General features: G+C 39.2%; 1 protein-coding gene across 2 annotated transcripts in view; it reads right to left on the bottom strand.

Moving 5' to 3' along the window:
- The window catches only part of LOC126377897 (uncharacterized), a 119880-nt gene that overhangs the window by 27653 nt on the left and 72002 nt on the right, over positions 1-20225 (bottom strand). For both annotated transcript variants that reach the window (XM_050025949.1, XM_050025950.1), the window contains 2 exons: positions 16586-16753; positions 3890-4006 (listed from right to left, as the gene is read on the bottom strand). In XM_050025949.1, the coding sequence (XP_049881906.1) occupies positions 3890-4006; positions 16586-16753 (285 nt within the window). The remainder of the gene's footprint in view (positions 1-3889; positions 4007-16585; positions 16754-20225) is intronic.

Here is a 20225-nt window from a genome sequence, read left to right as displayed (position 1 = left end):
ATCTACCCATGGTATGAGAAAACCAGGTATGCTCAATCCGATGACCAGCCGCCATTGCTAGCCCATTGATGACGTATGTGTTACCATGAGATTGGTATCTCCAACATTCCAAGGACGTAAATTTTATCATTGAAAGTTAAGTGAATTACTGACGTTGACGACAGGTCGACATGGCAATCGGGGCATGAGGTGAGCCGCGGAGGCGGGGTCGCCCCGCACACCCGCACAGTCCCGGCGGCGTCTTAGTCTTAGTGTCGCACGAGTCCGTATCGACCGCGTTTATCGATTAAATGAAAACTTGGTATTATTTTATTCACATTTTGTTACATACATAATAAAAATATATCGATACTGAAAACATCACGTCACTAGAGAATTGCCATGTCGACCTGTCGTCTACATTAATGTATTTAATATAGTAACCCTGACACCAGGGTTGATGAGGTTGGTACTCCACCCCACAACCCATACGGTAGAAGAAGAAGAATGTATTTAATTACTATTTCTTGTTGAGGAGCTCGGTGGCGCAGCGGTAAACGTGCTCGGTCTGCTATTGTTGAAGTTAAGAAACTTTCGCAAAGGCCGGTCATAGGATGGGTGACCACAAAAAAAAAGTTTTCATCTCGAGCTCCTCCGTGCTTCGGAAGGCACGTTAAGCCGTTGATCCCGGCAGCATTAGCAGTCGTTAATAACCACCAATCCGCATTGGGCCCGCGTGGTGGTTTAAGGCCCGATCTCCCTATCCATCCATAGACCATGACGGAAATTTCTACTTGATATCAACTCAGAATCATGGCCTGAACCACCCGTCAAAGTTTTCGTTACGATGTCACTAACATCCTGTATATAAAAATCATTACCCTCTCATCTGCTGAGATAAGAGGCACAATAGTTTTTACATTGTGTCTGGCTCTGATCAGTGTTTAAATAAATCTTTTACTAAAAGTTCAAAATTTCCTTGTAAAGTACTTAAATTGCAGGGCGGGATGACGTTAGCTGGGCTAACCATGAAATTTTTGAGCATACTTGGTTTTCTTATGCCACATACATCTACCAATATTACGAGTAAGTACCTTCAGAAAAACATTTGAACCAATTTATCGAACGATGCTTCGTTTACAGTAATTACGTAACTCTAAGTATTCCAAATTGATGAAGCTGTACAATTTATTACTTTTAATTTCACAAGCTGTTTCAAAGGAACAGAGGGTCTTTATTTGTACGGTCTTATTGCAACGGCCTTAGAAACTAATTTTGAGTCATAATTCTTTCTAGTTTTACATACATAAATACATAAACTCACGCCCGTAATCCCTAAAGGGGTGGGCAGAGCGACAAGTCATCAAAGACAACTTGCAGCCACTATAGTTTCTAGTTTTCAGAGTATATACAGGGTGTTAGTGACATCGTAACGAATACTCAGAGGGATGATTCAGACCATGATTCTGAGTTAATATCAAGTGGAATTTTCCGTCACAAAATTCATGTTTTTTTTTAGATTTTTTTTAATTATTTTCAATTCTATAGTTTTGCGATGGAAAATTCCACTTTAGTCATGAAAACTTTAGAGCTTATTTAAATTATTTTCCGTTGCATACTTTTGCGACGGAAAATTCCACTTGATATCAACTCAGAATTTATTATGGCCTGAAGTTTTCGTTAAGATATCACTAACACCCTGTATACTTTTTTTTTAATAAAGATGGGTTTGCGCTTGACTTCATTCTTCCACGAGGAGAAGAAGAGATCGACGGTGGAATGAGCTTACCCAGAAAGGCACAGTCACTCTCACACACGCGACGGAACGCAGCAAGCTACTTTCAGGTAGATTAACTGCCGTGTCACATGGCATGTACAAGTCAAAAATAAGGAAGTCACGCTCACCCATTGTCAACCTTATACCAATTATTCTATCCGATTTACAATATATTTGAGGAGCTCGGTGGCGCAGCGGTTAACGCGCTCGGTCTGCGTTTGTTGAAGTAAAGCAACTTTCGCAAAGGCCGGTCATAGGATGGGAGACCACAAAAATAAAAGTTTTCATCTCGAGCTCCTCCGTGCTTCGGAAGGCACGTTAAGCCGTTGGTCCCGGCTGCATTAGCAGTCGTTAATAACTACCAATCCGCACTGGGCCCGCGTGGTGGTTTAAGGCCCGATCTCCCTATCCATCCATAGGGAAGGCCCGTGCCCCAGCAGTGGGGACGTTAATGGGCTGATGATGATGAAGAATAAACAGTATTTTAAGGGTGGAAGGGGACCTACCTCCTAGTGGTCCACCCTGGGCAACGGCATCACCTAACTCCCCAGTCAGTGATGACGGCTGAATGATCCCTCTGCAGAGTCGTAGGGACCGCCTGGCTTACGACTTTACTTCAACAATCGCAGACCGAGCACGTTGACCGTTGCGCCACCGAGCTCCTCAAATCCTGTTTATTCTTACTGTTGTCTAAATATAAGGTGACAGTGAAATCGTACCGAATACTGAGGGGAATGATTGAGCTCATGATTCAGGGTAAGTATATGAAATGGAGATTTCCGTCGCAAAAGTCTCTGCCTTTATTTAAGAGCTGCGCTCTTGTCGGTGGAGTAATCGCCATTACTCCATAGATAGGGCGTGTAGAACGGTGGTTGCCCCAATCGCCTTTCGTTCCGCAGCACACCGACCAATTTCTCAATCGGTGATCTTCTAGCCAGAGCCCTACCAGAATCCATTTCCTCGGCCTCCAACCAGTACTGTGGTGTCCCTTTATAATAAACGTTTCTTTCTTTCTTTCTTTCTTTCTTTCTTTCTTACTGATACCGCTGCTGCCCGGCATCAGAAAACACTAATATTTTCATGAGTTTGCGACGAAATTCCACTTGATATTAACTTAGAATCATGAGGATGGTATGATACTCGTAAGTAATTGAACGCGTTCTATGGTTTTTATTCCCTCCCACTCCATTAAGAAGCCGTTATGCAATAAATGTCTTGTTAATGTAAAAATATAAGCGAATGAGTAGGCAGTAAAGTGAGCAGTAAATGCTCCTTTGCAATGAAAGGCGTGACTAAGTGCTTATGTAACATAGGAGTACTTACTTGACAGAGTGGTTTCGACGAAGTTGGGCGAAGTGGGAAATTAAGTAATGTACTTACAGATTGTCTATAGGGAAGTCAAGGAATTGGCCTTTGATAGACTGGAATGGAAAATGCTACACCGACAAGAGCGTGGCTCTTAAATTGATGATGATGACCTACAGATTATGTAGTGTAATTTAAACGCTAACGGCCTCCATGTCCCAGTGGTTGAGCGTTGTGCTCACGATTCGGAGGACTCATGTTCGAATCCCAAAAATCACTTTGTGATCCCTAGCTTGGTTAGGACATTACAGGCAGAAGTTATAAGTACCCTTAATTTAGAAAGAATGAAAAAAAAAAGAAAAATTATTCACCTACTTATTTCTAAAATAAATGACTTCCTTTCATCTTCTTTCTAAAAATGAATCTATAGAATTCTGGTCTAACGCAGTTGGCCTGACTCATTCGAAGCAACTGATAAGACCCTTTTTTTTTCAGAAATTCTCATCGAAAGTTCTTACTCTTACTAGGGGGCGGGTAAGAATCTAAATAAGGGGCCTGACTGGGTATTGCGGACTCAACAAGCACCTACACAGAATGGATCTGACCGAGTCTCCTTTATGCAGACTCTGTTTGAAGGAGGATGAGACGCCATTACATCTGCTGTGCAGTTGTGAGGCTTTCACACACAGTAGGAGCCGAGCACTAAGGGGCCACATAATGGATGGACAACGGAAAATTCCACTTGTTATCAACTCAGAATCATGGTCTGAATCATCCCCCTCAGTATTCGTTACGATGTCACTAACAACCTGTATACCAGTAACTTACCTGGGAGCAGCTCTGGGCAGCGCGGTGTAGACTGGCCACTCGTTGAACATCATGGGGTCGCGGTACGAACTCACTTCGTTCATGATCTCCGGCGCACGCGCCTGCCGCTTCGAGAATCTGTAACGACGACATACATTTATAACAAAAAATATTAAAATTATAACAAACATTATTATCTACTGCTACATATTGTTAGATAGAAAAGAATCGACCTATCTAATCTCGACTGACACATCACTATGCTAAAAGTCACAACACTAGCTAACGTACTTCGACAGATCTAATTCTTACCGCGCATTGAAACGATTGTAAAATGTTAATAGGGTAGTTTCCAACTAGTCAAAACAGGTACTTTTTACTAAACGTCAGAACACGAAATTACTAAAGGACTTGAAATAAAGAACATTGATAAATACTCACACAAGACGTGGCTTCGGCCTTATTAAGATTTGGACATGACAAAAAAAATACATGAGACGACGGCTTTAAAAAAGTTAAAAAAAAAAAACTAGGGAATTCGTATGAAAAGCAACCTGTGACGTCATAGAAAAACGTGTCAAAATGTCGCACTTATTATTACATTTTTCTTTGATGAAGTTCATAAATAGATAAATATTATAAAAAAAAATAAGTTGACAGCACACGTCAAATGGGTTGCATATCAACGAGATGCCTATCTTCTCTTAACTTTAGTTTCTACCCCCTTCATTAATATCCTTTGTACGTTTATTAAACGGAATAATCTAAAATTGTAAATATTGTATGCTAATGTATGTGCAAGTCCATGTGTAATATAAGTATAAGTATGTATATATAATTGGTCCAAAACTAAAAAAAAAAAAACAAAACTTGCGAACGAAAAATGGTGGCGGGCTTATAATACTACGTGTGTTTCTAACCTATATGTCTGTGAAGTTAATTACCAATAGTGTTGTCTTTATTTTTAGGGAACTTCTGGACTACATCATTGGACTTCCCACCGAACAGTCTTCAATATAATTTAAATGTACCTACCGACTATTTTTATTTAATTGTTTTTTTTTTCTTTTTACTGTTTTTTTTTCTTCGGTACCTTGACGTTGGCAGAATCATCGTTTCTAAACGATGCAGCCATAAACTTTAAAAAGTGAAGTGAAGTGTGAGATGCCTATCTTATTCGCCCGGATTATTCATTCATTCATTTAAAAAATAGCAGTTGTCATATATCCGTCGCTTTCCTTTTCGGCGGATAAGAAAATGACGGGTATAAATTAAAATAAAATTATAGGTGTCTGCTGGAATCGGGAATTGTAAAACTTTTTCTATTATTTATTTATTTATTTGTACACAATGAAACAGACACAAGAAACATACAAAGAAAACAGATAGTACAGGCAAGCTTATCTCTAAACAAAGAGATTTCTTCCAGCTGACCTACGTGACAAGAGAGACTTTCAACGTATAATATTATATAGATAGACATACATACGCGTGCAAATTATTTAGAAATTACTTATACTAATATAGACACAATATTAACCTAAACCTACAAACCACATTTAAATAAATTATAATTATAATTCTATGTACCTCTATATAAAAATATATTAATATTGTATTTAAAAAAGTTCTAATTTTGGTACCACGGCTCATCGATTCATTATTCCATCGTCCTCCAAAACCTCATTCAAATTACTTACTTAAACTCACTCTTAACAGTTGCTTCTCAAACGGTTTCGAGCACCTGTAGGTACTGGACTTGTCTTAATTTATCTTCAGTACAGTTGTCACTAACACAGTTGGCTTGACTGTTACAGACGGCGATATCGCTTACCGCCTATCACATTGGTCTAACAGAAAGCTCGGTGAGATGTGGGTACTTAGTTCATCTTATGATGGATGTACATCTGACTACCCCATTTGGATATAGTCGTGTGCTTATGTTACGTTTTACTTATTTCAAAATCAAAGTAAGTATTCTGGCGAACCGATGTCGACATCAAAGCAGTGTTAAACAGAATGAGTTTTAAAACAAATAAATTGATTTAATACAAAAACAGCCAGTAAAGTGAAATTTTGCAAAGTATTATAATACTTAACTAAAAGTGTTGAAACTTTGCTAAAAGTACGAGTAAGTACTCAAACTTTTCAAGTTTTTTGCTTATGACTTCAGACATGACGCAATAAGTTTCCCTAAGCGGAATTTTGTATGAGTTCCGAACAAAGTAAATAGAGCAAAGTGCGCGTCAGACGCGGGCACTAAGGGTTCCGACTTTGCTGTTCTTCTATCGTTTGGGTTATGCGGCGGATTACCAACCTCATCAATGATTTTTGCTTTTTTAGTAATAAAACAAAATAATAATAATAATTTTAAAAAATAGTTTTTAATAATAGTAATATTTTTTTAATTTTTATTTTATGAAAACTAACAAAGAGATAATTCCACCACTGGGTACGGTCACGAGCATTAATATGTATACACTTTGGTACCATGTCAGATTAACTTTTTTGACAAATTGCACTGTAAGTCTCACTAAATGTCAAATATGTTAGTGCGACAGAGTCCTAAAGTGGGTACATTATATTGCTCATGACTGTACGCCATCTAGGTAAAGGATAGGAACTAGGCTATGGCCCGCTGTGGGCTCACCTTTACAGGTCGAACAGACACAGACAGCGTAGCGTAGGCTTAGTAACAGGGTCCCACGGATCCCTAAAAAAGTGAAAAAGTGTACAGTAAAACGCGAAGTTGGCAAAATGAGAAGAAGAATAATAAAGTTCTCTAGTTTGCATCTTTTGTCTTGATTGTATAATAATTACGTTTTATTTCATCCTCTAAGAGAAACATTAAAAATGATTTTGTTCTGCTCAGACGGGCGATAAAAAAAGAACAATAAACTAAGAGTGCGAACTGCAATGCGGGAGATGGCGCTGTACAACGTACCTTCGTTTACTCATCAATTTAAGAGTCACGCTCTTGTCGGTGCAGCATTTTCCATGCTACTTTTTTAGGAAAAAATAGGGCAGTGGTTTCCCTCTTGCCTTCCGCCCCGCAGTACTCTGTCTGACGCAAGTGGGATGGCGCCCAGAGTAGTCTATTACAAAGCCATACTAGGACTCCTGTCCTCCGCCTCTGAATAGTATTGACAGTTACTGCTGCTCTCTGTCAGGTTCCAGGTTACAGTCCCTGTGACTTGCCCCTTGCGTCCTGCATTGCCGTACCTTCGTTTAACCTTCTAATTTCAAGAATTTAATAACAGACATTATAACGGACTCTGTGGTCCAGTGGTTGAGCGTTGGACTCACGATCCGGAGGCCCCGGGTTCAAATCCCGGTGGGGACATATCACAAAAATCCCTTTGTGATCCCTAGTTTGGTTAGGATATTACAGGCTGATTGTCCGAGAGTAAGATGATCTGTGCTTCTGAAGGCACTTTAATGAGGCATAACCGTTACATGAGCCATCACAGGGGCCTTTGGCGGCTCAATCATAACCCTGACACCAGGGTTGATGAAGCTGGTATTCCACCTCACAACCCACACGATAAGAAGACAGACATTATGCATCTTTTATCTTTGTTTTTCGGTACAGAATGACCCTTGTTTTTACACCCAGACAAAACACATCTTCCACCCATTACTATCATGCTTGAAATAAATATACATAGGTAGCAACGTAATTCAAATCAGTTAAATAAGTTTTCGTTACGATGTCACTAACACCCTGTGTGTATGTATATATATATAAAAAAATCCAGCTATATGATGTATTTTTCATAAAACCGTCGGCAAAAAATAAGAAATAACACTACTGCGTATAGAAGGGCAACTCTCCGCTCCCCACCAGCGGTTGAGCTAGGTTTACCTCACCCCTTCGGTCTTACTTTAGTCTTCAATCGTATGGCGTCAGACGTCACACACAGATGCTCGTGTACGATAACGTCAATGTGTGAAATCAGGAATCATTTATTTGCTTAGGATAGGTAGGTACTTACAGAGTCACAATATGGTATAAGGCAGTGTTACAGCATCTCTAGCATATCTATATAAAAGCTAACTAAAACACATAAAAGCTATTAGTAATTAGCCATTCGCGTAATTTAAAAGTCATAACTGTAGTGGGTCCGTTTTTAAATTTATCAGATATCTTATTGTATACTTTTATGCACATGTTATGAGGACTTTCTAAACAAAGTGTAGTATTTGGATAGTATTTCATATTTTTTTTATATTTGGATAGTAGTGTGGTGTCTGTGAAAAACGAGGTGTTTTGTACGAAGTGTCTGGTGTGTGCCGTCAGTCTATGAACGATGTACACGTTCTTTATATTTGCTCAGCAGTCTTCAATTTTCATCACAAAATCTTTATTCAAGTATCTCAGCAAATATCGTTTCATTTTTCACCACAACAGGTCAATGACCGACAACCTTCACGTGTAGGTATCTGAAATAATTTGTTTCCCTAAGTATACTTTGAAGATTTTATTGAAAGCAATTTGAATTAATATTTTGCTTTGTTATCGAGAGAATTGAATAAAAGCGCTAATTTTATGTTACTAAGTATCCAGTACCTAATATAAAAGTGAAAAAAAGGAAAAAAGATTTTTAGATTTATTTATTTTAAAATTTTATTTAAAAAAAATACCTATTTTTTGAGATTTATTTATTTACTTAAAAATAAATTCAAAATCATTTACATTCCCTACATTTATTATTAATTATTTATGTACAAGAGTAAGAATTTAATAATTTTATAAAATGAATATGTATTTTTAGGATTAGGCTAATAGTTTGAGGACTTTGTTCAACGTAATATCTGGGGCGTTAAAAAGGTCACATCAAAGCAATTCATCTAAAAAAAAGCAATATTGCCGTTTACCATTTGTTTGCATTGCGCACATACTTTTATGTAAGCAAATATCAAATTGCAATATTGCTTTTTTAGATGAATTACTTAGATGTGACCTTTTTAAATTTTAAACTTGAATTTGGAACATGAATATTTAGAAAGAAAAGCCTTATAGCATAGAATAAGGAATAATTCTACGTATAGAATGGCAACTCTCCGCCCCCCACCAGCGTCTGAGGTAGGTTTACCTCACCCCCCTCGAACACAGTTTAGATTTGAATCGTGAAGGTAAATAATAACGGTTAAATTAGGTATTAGGTATTGTAATTGGCAGCCCTCAGACGTCACACACACAGTTGCGTGTGTACGATAACGTCAATGTGTAGTGTCTGTGTAATACGAGGTTGTTTGTATGAAGTGTCCGGGGTGTGCTTATAGGTAAGTACTTTAAAATGACATTCATTTTGTATAAATATCCTCATTGGAGCAGCGTGGTGGAGTATGCTCCATACCCCCTTCGGTTGATTGAGGGGAGGCCTGTGCCCAGCAGTAGGACGTGTATAGGCTGTTTATGTATGTATAAGAGCCAGGGAGGGTATTTTATTGTAATACGTACCAACATTTTTTCTGTATTTTTTTGCTAAAAGTTTGAATGTATGTTTTGAGTCAATAAATCATCATCAATTTAAGAGCCACGCTCTTGTCGGTGTAGCTTTTTTCATTCCAGTCTATCAAAGGCCAATTCCTTGACTTCCCTATAAGACACGACGTTAACCTTATCTTTAATTTGTTCCATGTAAGCTCTTCTTGGTCTTCCCCTTCCTCTCTTTCCTTCTAGCTTTCCTTCTATGATGTTTTAACTGTAATAACTATCCTAATTGTCGTATTTAATATTGTTTCGACCATAATAGATAGCTTTATTAGTAAGTAGCAATCACTAGTAACAGCTTAAAACAACTAATTAGGAACCATAACCACAATATGTTGTTGGAATTTGGTTAAATCTTCGGGACCAACGAAGAATAAATCGATTCCTGTTTCCTTTATAGAACCATGTACTGTTATCTCGGTTTCCATTAACAACGTTACACTTTGATCTCTGTAATGGGTACTTAATACCTAACATACTAGTTTTTTTTTAAGTTTTTTTTTTACATTATACAAATACAAAATACTTTATAAAGTCGTATTTATACTCAGCTTTTACAAGGTGACACGCATCATACTAACTGCCAAAGCATTTTACACATTTAAGGGTTTTTTTTCATTTACAATTTACATATTTACACTTTTACAAACTTTAAAGCGCGGCGACGCACCACAGTCTTCCCCTATCGTGTGGGTTGTGAGGTGGATTACCAACCTCATCAACCCTGGTGTCAGGGTTAATATCGAGCGGCCAAAGGCCCCTGACATGGCTCATGTAACGACTACGTTATTACACCAGTAGATAAGTAGTAACCGGGACCAACGGCTTAACGTGCCTTCCGAAGCACGGATCTTATTCTCGGACAATCAGGTGATCAGCCTGTAATGCCCTAACCAAACTAGGGATCACAAAGTGATTTTTGTGATATGTCCCAAAAGGTTCGAAACCAGGACCTTCGGATCGTGAGCCCAACGCTCAACCACTGGACCACGGAGGCACCGCAGTGATACTCAACGAATTGTATTTTATTTTATTTTTTAATTCTAGGAGTCAAAAACAAATTTTAGACTGGAACCATTTAAAGGTAAATATGTTAAAAATAATATTTGTTAAAATATTTTGTGAAGGATAACGCCCGCATTGCCGTACCCTTTGCAATTAGTGAAAAAAAAAAAAAAAAAAAACAACAACATAGAGCTGCAAACACACACAAAAATCATTATAATATGAATGACTAGCGGCTGCCCGCGACTTCGTCCGCGTGGATTTCGGTTTCTGATTTCGGTTAGAAATTCCGTTATTTTTTTAAATTGTTAAAAAAAACCCTGTCTGATGCATAAGCTACTATTATTGCAAAGTTTTATTAAAATCTTTTTTTTTGACATGCCTTATTGTAGATTTGCCGCAGATGGCATTCACTACTTGGCCGGACAAATGGGGAGCGCTGAAGGCTCTCACCCGGTACAACATTTAAGACAACAGGCCTGAAGGTGCCCAGTTGGGCGCGAACCTCGGCTCAGGGCGTCGTCTGAGAGGAAAAACATTTGAAAGAATTAATCGACCCTAGTGGGTCGATAGTGATAAGCGCTGATTGAGGGAATCATTAAATTCCATTCAGTAGTTTTTGCGTGAAAGAGTAACAAACATCCATACTCACAAACTTTCACATTTATAATATTAGTAACACTAGCGCTTCGCTCGGGTGCAATGCTCAGGAAAAAATTATTTACGACATCACATTAAAAACCTCAAAAATAATTGTATTTCTCCACTATTCAATCGATGTTATTATACATATAAATCTTCCTCTTGAGTATGAGTATTTATTCGCATAACAATTACAAGAATTGTGTTCGAAATACTGAAATATAATTGTAAAAAATAAGTTTAACAAGCAATCAAAAAATAAATGAACTTAACATAATAAAAATTTAAAAGAATATAAGATAAAAATGCCACACAATAAGTAGTCATAAGTAATTTTACAATTGTAGGTCACAATATTACCATCAAACGTGAAAGGAAAACAAAAGTAAAATAAAAAAAAATACCGTATAACATTGCAAGGGAGTCGTGAATCACGTTTTAGTCTACCACAATCTCTATCACCAATAAAATCATGAACTGAATATATATAAAATCTTGAATCACTATCTATTAAAAAACCGCATCAAAATCCGTTGCGTAGTTTTAAAGATTTAAGCGTACATAGGGATAGAAAAAGCGACTTAGTTTTATACTATGTAGTGATATGATAAGTACCGTAAGTGTGGTTCAACCCTAACAATGCCGTTGAGTTAACAGCATATCTGTCGGCGTAAAGTGACATTCCACGTACCACGTGCTTTGAATAACACAGGCTTGCCAAAGTTATGCTTTACAAAGCATTGTTGCGTACTAATTAATATTATAGCGACATTCACTGTGTGACGTCTTACATTGTTCAATTTAGTATAACACAAACGCGTGCTTACTGTCATTATCCGAGTAGGCAAAACCTTCAGAAGATAATGAAAACCAAAGAACGAAGCGAAGTGTAGGTCTGTCTGATCTCCCTAGCATTATCCCGTTTTTCACAGATTTGACAGGTCCGGTTTTATACATAAACGACTGCCTGTCCGACCTTTGAACCCGCGAAGGAAAACCAGCCCAATACAGGTTAGGTCACATACCTCCGAAAATGCATTTGCGGGAAAGTCGGTTTCTGCACGATGTTTTCCTTCACCATGAATACGAAAACAAATTCGACAATCATTGGTTTAGGCCTGTGCTGGATGTGAACCTGCGACCTCAAAGTGAGAGGCAAGCGTTCGAACGAAACCATCTCTGTCCCAACATAACATAAGTTCCGAATATATCAGAGAGTAGTCAGAGGTACATCATATCATCATCATCATCAGCCCATTAACGTCACCACTGCTGGGGCACGGGCCTTCCCTATGGATGGATACGGAGATCGGGCCTTAAACCATCACGCGGACCCAGTGCGGATTGATGGTTATTAACGACTGCTAATGCAGCCGGGACCAACGGCTTAACGTGCCTTCCGAAGCACGGAGGAGCTCGAGATGAAACTTTTTTTTTGTCCGGCCTCTGCGAAAGTTGCTTTACTTTAACAATCGCAGACCGAGCGCGTTAACCGCTGCGCCACCGAGCTCCTCGTCAGAGGTACATCCATCGCAAAATGAACTAAGTACCCACACCTCACGGAGCTTTCTGTGAAACCAACGTGATAGGTGGTGAGCCGTATCGCCGTATATAATGGTCGAGCCAACTGTGTTAGTGAAAACTGCACTTAAGATAAATTAGTAACTCATTGGTGTAAGTCTGGGACATGTTTAACAAAACTTACAATTGTAAATTACAACGACAATTTGGTGTTCATTACGTAGCTAATATGAAACTGCAAAACATTTGTGATCACAAACTCCGCAATGTACATCAAATTGTCATTGTAAGTTACAATTGTAAGTTTTAAGGCCCCTGGTCTCTCCCCCTCCCCCCCCCCCCCCGTTTGAAAAGCCTGTATAAATATTCCTGACGGTTATAAGCTTTAATTAACTTTTAGTCATTTAGAAAATCCAATTCCAAAAGTTACGCAAGTCTTAAACAACTAATATATAAAATAATAACAGTAAATCTACGAGTAAACCATAGTCCATTTTGGAGAATTAATCACATTAATTAGTTTCTGTAACAGACGGCGGGCGTCAGGCCTTGGTTATGGGAATGCGCGGGCGTGGAGCGGTGAAATCAAACATAAGGCAATGTATAAGAGCGTTTAGCGAAGCGGCTTCTCAATCGGGGAACACCGGTTCGAACTCCGGTACCGGACTTGCACCAATGAGTTATTCATTTATCTTAAGTGCAGTTTTCACTAACATACATACATACATAAACTCACGCCCGAAATCCCAAATGGGGTGGGCATAGCCACAAGTAATCAAAGACAACTTGCAGCCACTGTTGATACGAAGTTCTAAGATGGATATGATGAACCTTATGGTGATAAGGGATCAGCCTATCGCCCATAACATTAGTCCATCATGTTAGAGGACGCAATCCCACTGTCGGTTTTTACGACATGCCCGGGAAGACAAGCAGCTGAACGTATTCTATGTTTTTTATTTGCTCCCAGAACAGCATAGAAGCAAAATATTTGTTTCGTGTTTGGTTTCACTAACACAAATTCAAAAATATCTTTATTCAGTAGGTAACATAGTTACACTTTGAATCGTCAATTTTTACATAACGAACGTCTCATCCGCCTAAAACTACTGCAGCTTCTCACAACCTGTATAGCCGAAGCTGCAAGAAAAACCTCGGCACAGGGCCCTAGACGTTCTTTTAAAAAAATAAGCATAAAATATTGGTATACAACTGAGTAATTTAAAACCTCCGAATCACAGTCGGTTCTACCATTATAGACGGCGATACGTTTCACCACCTACCACGTTGGTCTAAGAGAGATATTCGTGTGATGCTCTTCAAGTGATCAGCCTCTGATGTTCTAAACAAACTAATCCCTAGTGTGGTTATATAAAAAAAACATCTATAAGTTATCTATTTCCTAAATTTATTCTTTTAAAATAACATTTTTGTAATAAATATTCTCAGGCTAACTCCCTTCCACTTTACATAATTACCGTCGTGAAACGAATTCAAAATGTTGTAGCGGCCAGAAAAACAATTAACCAAGACATCGTTTTTATTAAATGTAATATTGTAATATAATACGTACTTACATCTGTAAATAGTAATCGGGACCAATAAAGTATATTAACGGCCTCTGTGGTCCAGTAGTTTGACCGTAGGGCTCACGATCCGGAGGTCCCGGGTTCAAATCCCGGTGGGGATTTGAAAAAAATCACTTTGTGATCCCTAGTTTGTTTAGAACATTACAGGCTGGTCACCTGATTGTCCGAAATTAAGATGATCCGTGGTTCGGCGCGTTAAGCTGTTGGTCCCGGTTACTACTTACTGATGTAAGTAAGTATTTGTTACATGAGCCATGTCATGTGGGCCTTTGGCGGCTCAATAGTAACCCTGACACCAGGGTTGATGAGGTTGGTAATTCACCTTACAACCCACACGATAGGAGAGGAAGAACAGAAGACTAGAAGGTGATGATATGCAGGAAGGAAAAGCGTATACAATTATTTAAGATAAGAAGAAGCGCGCTGGTTCAGAGTAGATCGCACTGAACCTTTTCTATGGACATCTCCAATTTGGTCAATGTACAATCAAAGAGCAAAACTTGAGTCACTGAGCCCAGCGAATTATTTATAAACAGTGGTGAAATTATCAACCATTAGTTGTCATAATTATACAATTTATGTTTTTGTAGGTCATCATCATCAGCCCATAAACGTCCCCACTGCTAGGGCACGGGCCTTCCCTATGGATGGATAGGGAGATCGGGCCTTAAACCATCACGCGGGCCCAGTGCGGATTGATGGTTATTAACGACTGCTAATGCAGCCGGGACCAACGGCTAAACGTGCCTTCCGAAGCACGGAGGAGCTCGAGATGAAAACTTTTTTTGTGGTCATCCATCCTATGACCGGCGTTTGCGAAAGTTGCTTAACTTCAACAATCGCAGACCGAGCGCGTTTACCGTTTATTTTTAGACGGTTGTTTTAGATTTGTGTTTAAAATTGACGTGTGTTCCATAAATTTTATGCTTGTCGATTACCCGTCCCTTTCCTTTTCGGTTAATGGGCTGATGACGATGATGATGATGATTTAAAAAAAGTAATTTCCGTCCCCTCGATCTAAAGCATCTCTTACCTATCGATAATATTCGGGTCCATTTTGTAAGATCATCTCGGGTACGAAGACGACCCATCCCGGGTATCATTTACATAATTGCTGCTCTGACGATAATGCCATCTGACAGTTCATTCACAAACAGCTATTGAGTTTGAAAGTCGATAGCTTATAGCTGTCTATACAGGGTGTTAATGACATCGTAACGAATACTAAAAGGGATGATTCAGACCATGATTCTGAGTTAATATCAAGTGAAATTTTCCGTCGCAAAATTCATGTTTTTTTTTAATATTTTCAATTTTATACTTTTGCGATGGAAAATTTGGATGATATTAACTCAGAATAATGAGCTGAATCATCCCTCTCAGTATTCGTTACGATGTCACTTACACACCGAACCAGTACATACAGTTAGCCATACACGTAGGTATGGGTGTTAGTGACACCGTAACGAATGCTGAGGGGGATGATTCAGACCGTGATTCTGAGTTGATATTAAGTGGAATTTCCTATCGGAAAATTCATGAAAATTTTTATGTTTTTTTAAATAAGTTCCGTTCCATACTTTTGCGACGGAAAATTCCACTTGATGTCAACTCAGAATGATGGCCTGAATCATCCCTCAAAGTTTTCGTTACGATGTCACTAACACCCTGTATATACTTAATTAGAAAATGTACTTAGGACTTCGTGTCCATTTATTTTGTTTATGTGTTCCCTGATTACCTTACCGGTTCCAACTGAAAATCAGCGCCATAGTCTAGGCTATGTCATTATGCTGAGGTGGAACCGTTTCGGCATACATTCATAATTGTGATATGTGAAAACATTAGTATATCGAATAAATATTTTTTCTTTCTTTCTTTCTTACTTATCGTAAGACCCGCAGCAGAGTATTAAACAAGACTAACGGCTTATATAACGTGCCTTCTGAAGCACGGATCTTCTTTCGGACAATAACAGAGATCACAAAGTAACCTTAAGTATTTATGTATACCTACATCTTTGCGATAATATTTGTTTATGTACACTATTTCTATTAAAGTAATTTGGTATTATATTATAATGTATGTACACTATTAACACATGTTTATGGAACGCGATGTTCGTGCGTCACCCAATAGGGTCCACATAATATCAGCGTCGTGGTTCGCGCCGCGACTTGTGCTGAGTGAGGCCCTTTTATCTCAGGACGTCCACCACCACCTTATGATCATTTCGACTAACATCCTTCTTGCCTTGAATTACAAAAAATGTTTTAGTGGAAATTTGATATGATATTGTTGTCTTTTTTTGGGTGTGGCGTCCTTTCATAATAAACTATTTCTATTCTATTCTATTCTAAGTGATTGTTGTGGTATGTTCCGGGTTCGAACCTGAGACCTCACGATTATGAGCCCAATGCTCAACCACTAGACTACATTGGCCGTTTTTGTTTATTAACTCACCGCCACATAGCCTTGAGCTGGTCGCAGGTGGGTTCATCGGGTTTGTTCAGCTCACGGTCGCGCACGCGCGGTTGCCGCGGGTTCACAGCTGCGTCTTGGTCGATGCGCTGCGCTAGAACGGCGCTCGCGCACGCCAGCACGATCCAAGCGCGCCACCACGACCACATTCTGTTGACAAACGAGATCAAAAATCAATTAAAATAATATTTTTTTGTTTATTAAAAATAGGTTTGCATTTGATTGGTTTGCATTTAAAATACATTTCCACACCTTTTTGTAAACAAAACTGATAAAAGATAAAAACAACGGTCTGCACGCAGTCTTCCCGATTCAAGACTAAAGTACCGACCGAGGGGGGTTGAGGTAAACCTAGCTCAGCCGCTGGTGGGGAGCGGAGACTTGCCGTTCTATACGTAATATTATTCATTATTATGTGCTTTAAGAGAACTTTAATACCTAATATTATTAAAAGAACGCCTCGCTTTATATTCATCACTAATTTAAGAGCCACGCTCTTGTCGGTGTAGCATTCTCCAATCTTGTCTATCAAAGACCAATTCCTTCACCTCCTTAATAAGACACGACGTTCGCCTTCTCTTTAATTTGTTCCAAGCTCTCCTTGGTCTTCCCCTTCTTATCCTTAATAAAACTTTATTGGTTGATCCATTTATTGTATTAACGAATTTTGTTTCTTTATGAAAATAAACCTTTACTAAATTGCAACCGCGGGGAAACAATAAGAGGAAGAAAATGCAATAGCAAACTATGAAAGTCAATTAATATTGCAACGTTGCGCTGTGATTTATTCATTTTAACTCCACTACCCTGTTTATTAGTGATGTACCTACAGTATTCTCTGGAGTCACACTAAATATCGACTCCAGACTTCGACTCGACTCTCTCTTCTTTTCGACTTGTTAAAGGTATAAGTAACGACCTCCGCGGTCCAGTGGTTGAGCGTTAGGCTCCCGATCCGGAAGTCCCGTAAAAATACTTTGTGATACTTTGGTTACGACATTACAGATTTTGACTTTCGACTCATCGTCGTTTATGGAACACATGTTTTTAGGCAGAGGTGCACTAAGAAAGGTATTCCCGAAATTCCTACGGGAACGGGAAAATCCTTTTGTAAGAAAAATCTAAACCACTTAAGTTAGACGCTTGAAATTTGTCATGCAGGTACCTTAGTAAACTTAAAGCTTAGTTGCAACGGGATATTGTAAAATTGCCACGGGAACGGGAGTTAGCGGGAAAAACATTTGTATGAAAAATCTAAACTGCATAAGTTAGATGCTTGAAATTTGACATGCACTCCCACACACACAAAGATCTCTCTTTTAAAACACGCCACGCGGACGAAGTCGCGGGCAAAAGCTAGTTATCTATATTTGGTGCGAGGAAGCTAAAAAGTTCGTTAAAGAACTAGGGCGACGTCTGCGAGATCGTGGTCGCGACCCCCGCTCCGGATCATACCTGGTTCAGCACATCTCGCTGGCCATCCAACGCGGCCAGCGTGATGGGTACATTTGAGCCGGGTATGCTTCGAGGCGGGTTTCCTCTCAGACGCCGCCCTGAGCCGAGGTTCGCGCCCAACTGGGCACCCTCAGGCCTGTTGTCTTAAACGTTGTACCGGGTGAGAGCCTTCAGCGCTCCCCATTTGTCCGGCCAAGTATTTTTTTCAAAAGTTAATGCCATCTGCGGCAAATCTACAACAAGTCAAGTCAAAAAAAAAAGCTCCGAGGCGGGCTATTTGACTAACTTTAAGTGTAATTAATATCTAGTTTTTAAGCAATGAAATGCATTTTTTGTAAAACTTCTTTATTTATTATCTATATTAGTTACAAGTAACAAAGCTTTGATAAAATATTCGCACGACTGTGTTACAATTCGCTAGTCAAAGGCTTGTATTGTAAGCAAGATGGATTGAGTACCTACGCTTCATCGAGCTTTCTGTAAAATATTACAAAACATTTTTTTTAAACATATTTTTGAGATTTTATACTAGTTAGGAAAATTAGATTTTAATGCGGAAGCGACATATCTTGCGTCTCTTTCGCAAAAAAAAGGTATATTTTTTGTACTTACTTATACCATTATTCTTCTCTACTGTGGGTTGTGAGGTGGATTACCAACCCCATCAACCCTTGTGTCAGGGTTACTATTGAACCGCCAAAGGCCCCTGACATGACTCGTGTAACGACTACTTACATCAGTAAGTAGTAACCGAGACCGAAAGCAGTGCCTTCCGAAGCACGGATCATCTTACTTTCGGACAACCAGGTGATCAGCCTGTAATGTCCTAACCAAACTAGGGATCACAAGGTGATGTTTGTGATATGTCCCCATCGAGATTTGAACCTGGGACCTTCGGATCGTGAGCCCAACGCTCAAACTACTGGACCACAGAGGCCGTAATTCGGCCATTTAAGACTAAAGTAAGACCCAGAGGGGGTGAGATCGGTGAAATTGGCGCGGGGCAGAGGGTTACCGTTCTATACGTAGTATTATTCTTTATTTTACGCTGTTACTATGAAAAACGTTACCCCTCGTTACATCACTATTAAAAGCGATGAATGCTTTTCATTTCAAGCCCTCCTTTTGTACCGGGAAATTGATTCACGGATTTAAATTTAATTTCAGAAAGAGAATAGTCGCAGTGGTCCTGTGGTTTACCGGCTTGTTTCTCAAACGGGGAGCGCAGGTACAAACCCTGGTACCGGATTTATCTTTGTACTTTAACTACAGTATCAACTACTTGAATATAATCATGTTTCTTTTAAGAACCACCTTACGGCCGAACACTGATTCTTATGATACAGGTTCTTACCTAGTATAAGAGGCAGGCCTCCGTGGTCTAGTGGTTAGAGCGTTAGGCTCACGATCTGGAGGTCCGGGTTCGATTTCCGATGGGGACATTGTCGAAATCACTTTGTGAGACTGTCCTTTGTTTGGTAAGGACTTTTCAGGCTTGAATCACCTGATTGTCCGAAAAAGTAAAATGATTCCGTGCTTCGGAGGGCACGTTAAGTCGTTGGTCCCGGCTATTAGCCGTAAAAACACCTCCACCAACCCGCATTGGAGCAGCGTGGTAGAGTATGCTCCATACCCCCTTCGGTTGATCAAGGGGAGGCCTGTGCCCAGCAGTGGGACGTATATAGGCTGTTTATGCACAGTCATGAGCAATATAATGTACCCACTTTAGGACTCTATCGCACTAACAAATTTGACATTTAGTGACGACTTACAGTTCAATTTGTCATAAAAGTTAATGTGACATGGTACCAAAGTGTATACATATTAATGCTCGTGACCGTATGTATAAGAGGCAGGGAGGGTATTTATACGTACCAACATGTTTTCTGTATTTTTTGCTAAAAGTTTGGATGTATGTTTTGAGTCAATAAATCATAACTAATTTAAGAGCCACGTTCTTGTCGGTGTAGCATTCTCCATTCTCGTCTATCAAAGACCAATTCCTTCACCTCCTTATAAGACACGACGTTCGCCTTCTCTTTTATCTGTTCCATGTAAGCTCTTGGTCTTCCCCTTCCTCTTTTTCCTTATAGCTTCCCTTCTATGATGTTTTTAATTAATTCGTCGTGTCTTATTAACCGTCCGAAGCATGGATCATCTTACTTCT

The sequence above is a fragment of the Pectinophora gossypiella genome, chromosome 24, assembly GCF_024362695.1.
Source record: "Pectinophora gossypiella chromosome 24, ilPecGoss1.1, whole genome shotgun sequence".
NCBI lineage: Eukaryota > Metazoa > Arthropoda > Insecta > Lepidoptera > Gelechiidae > Pectinophora > Pectinophora gossypiella.
This window is presented reverse-complemented; position numbering and strand designations above follow the sequence as displayed.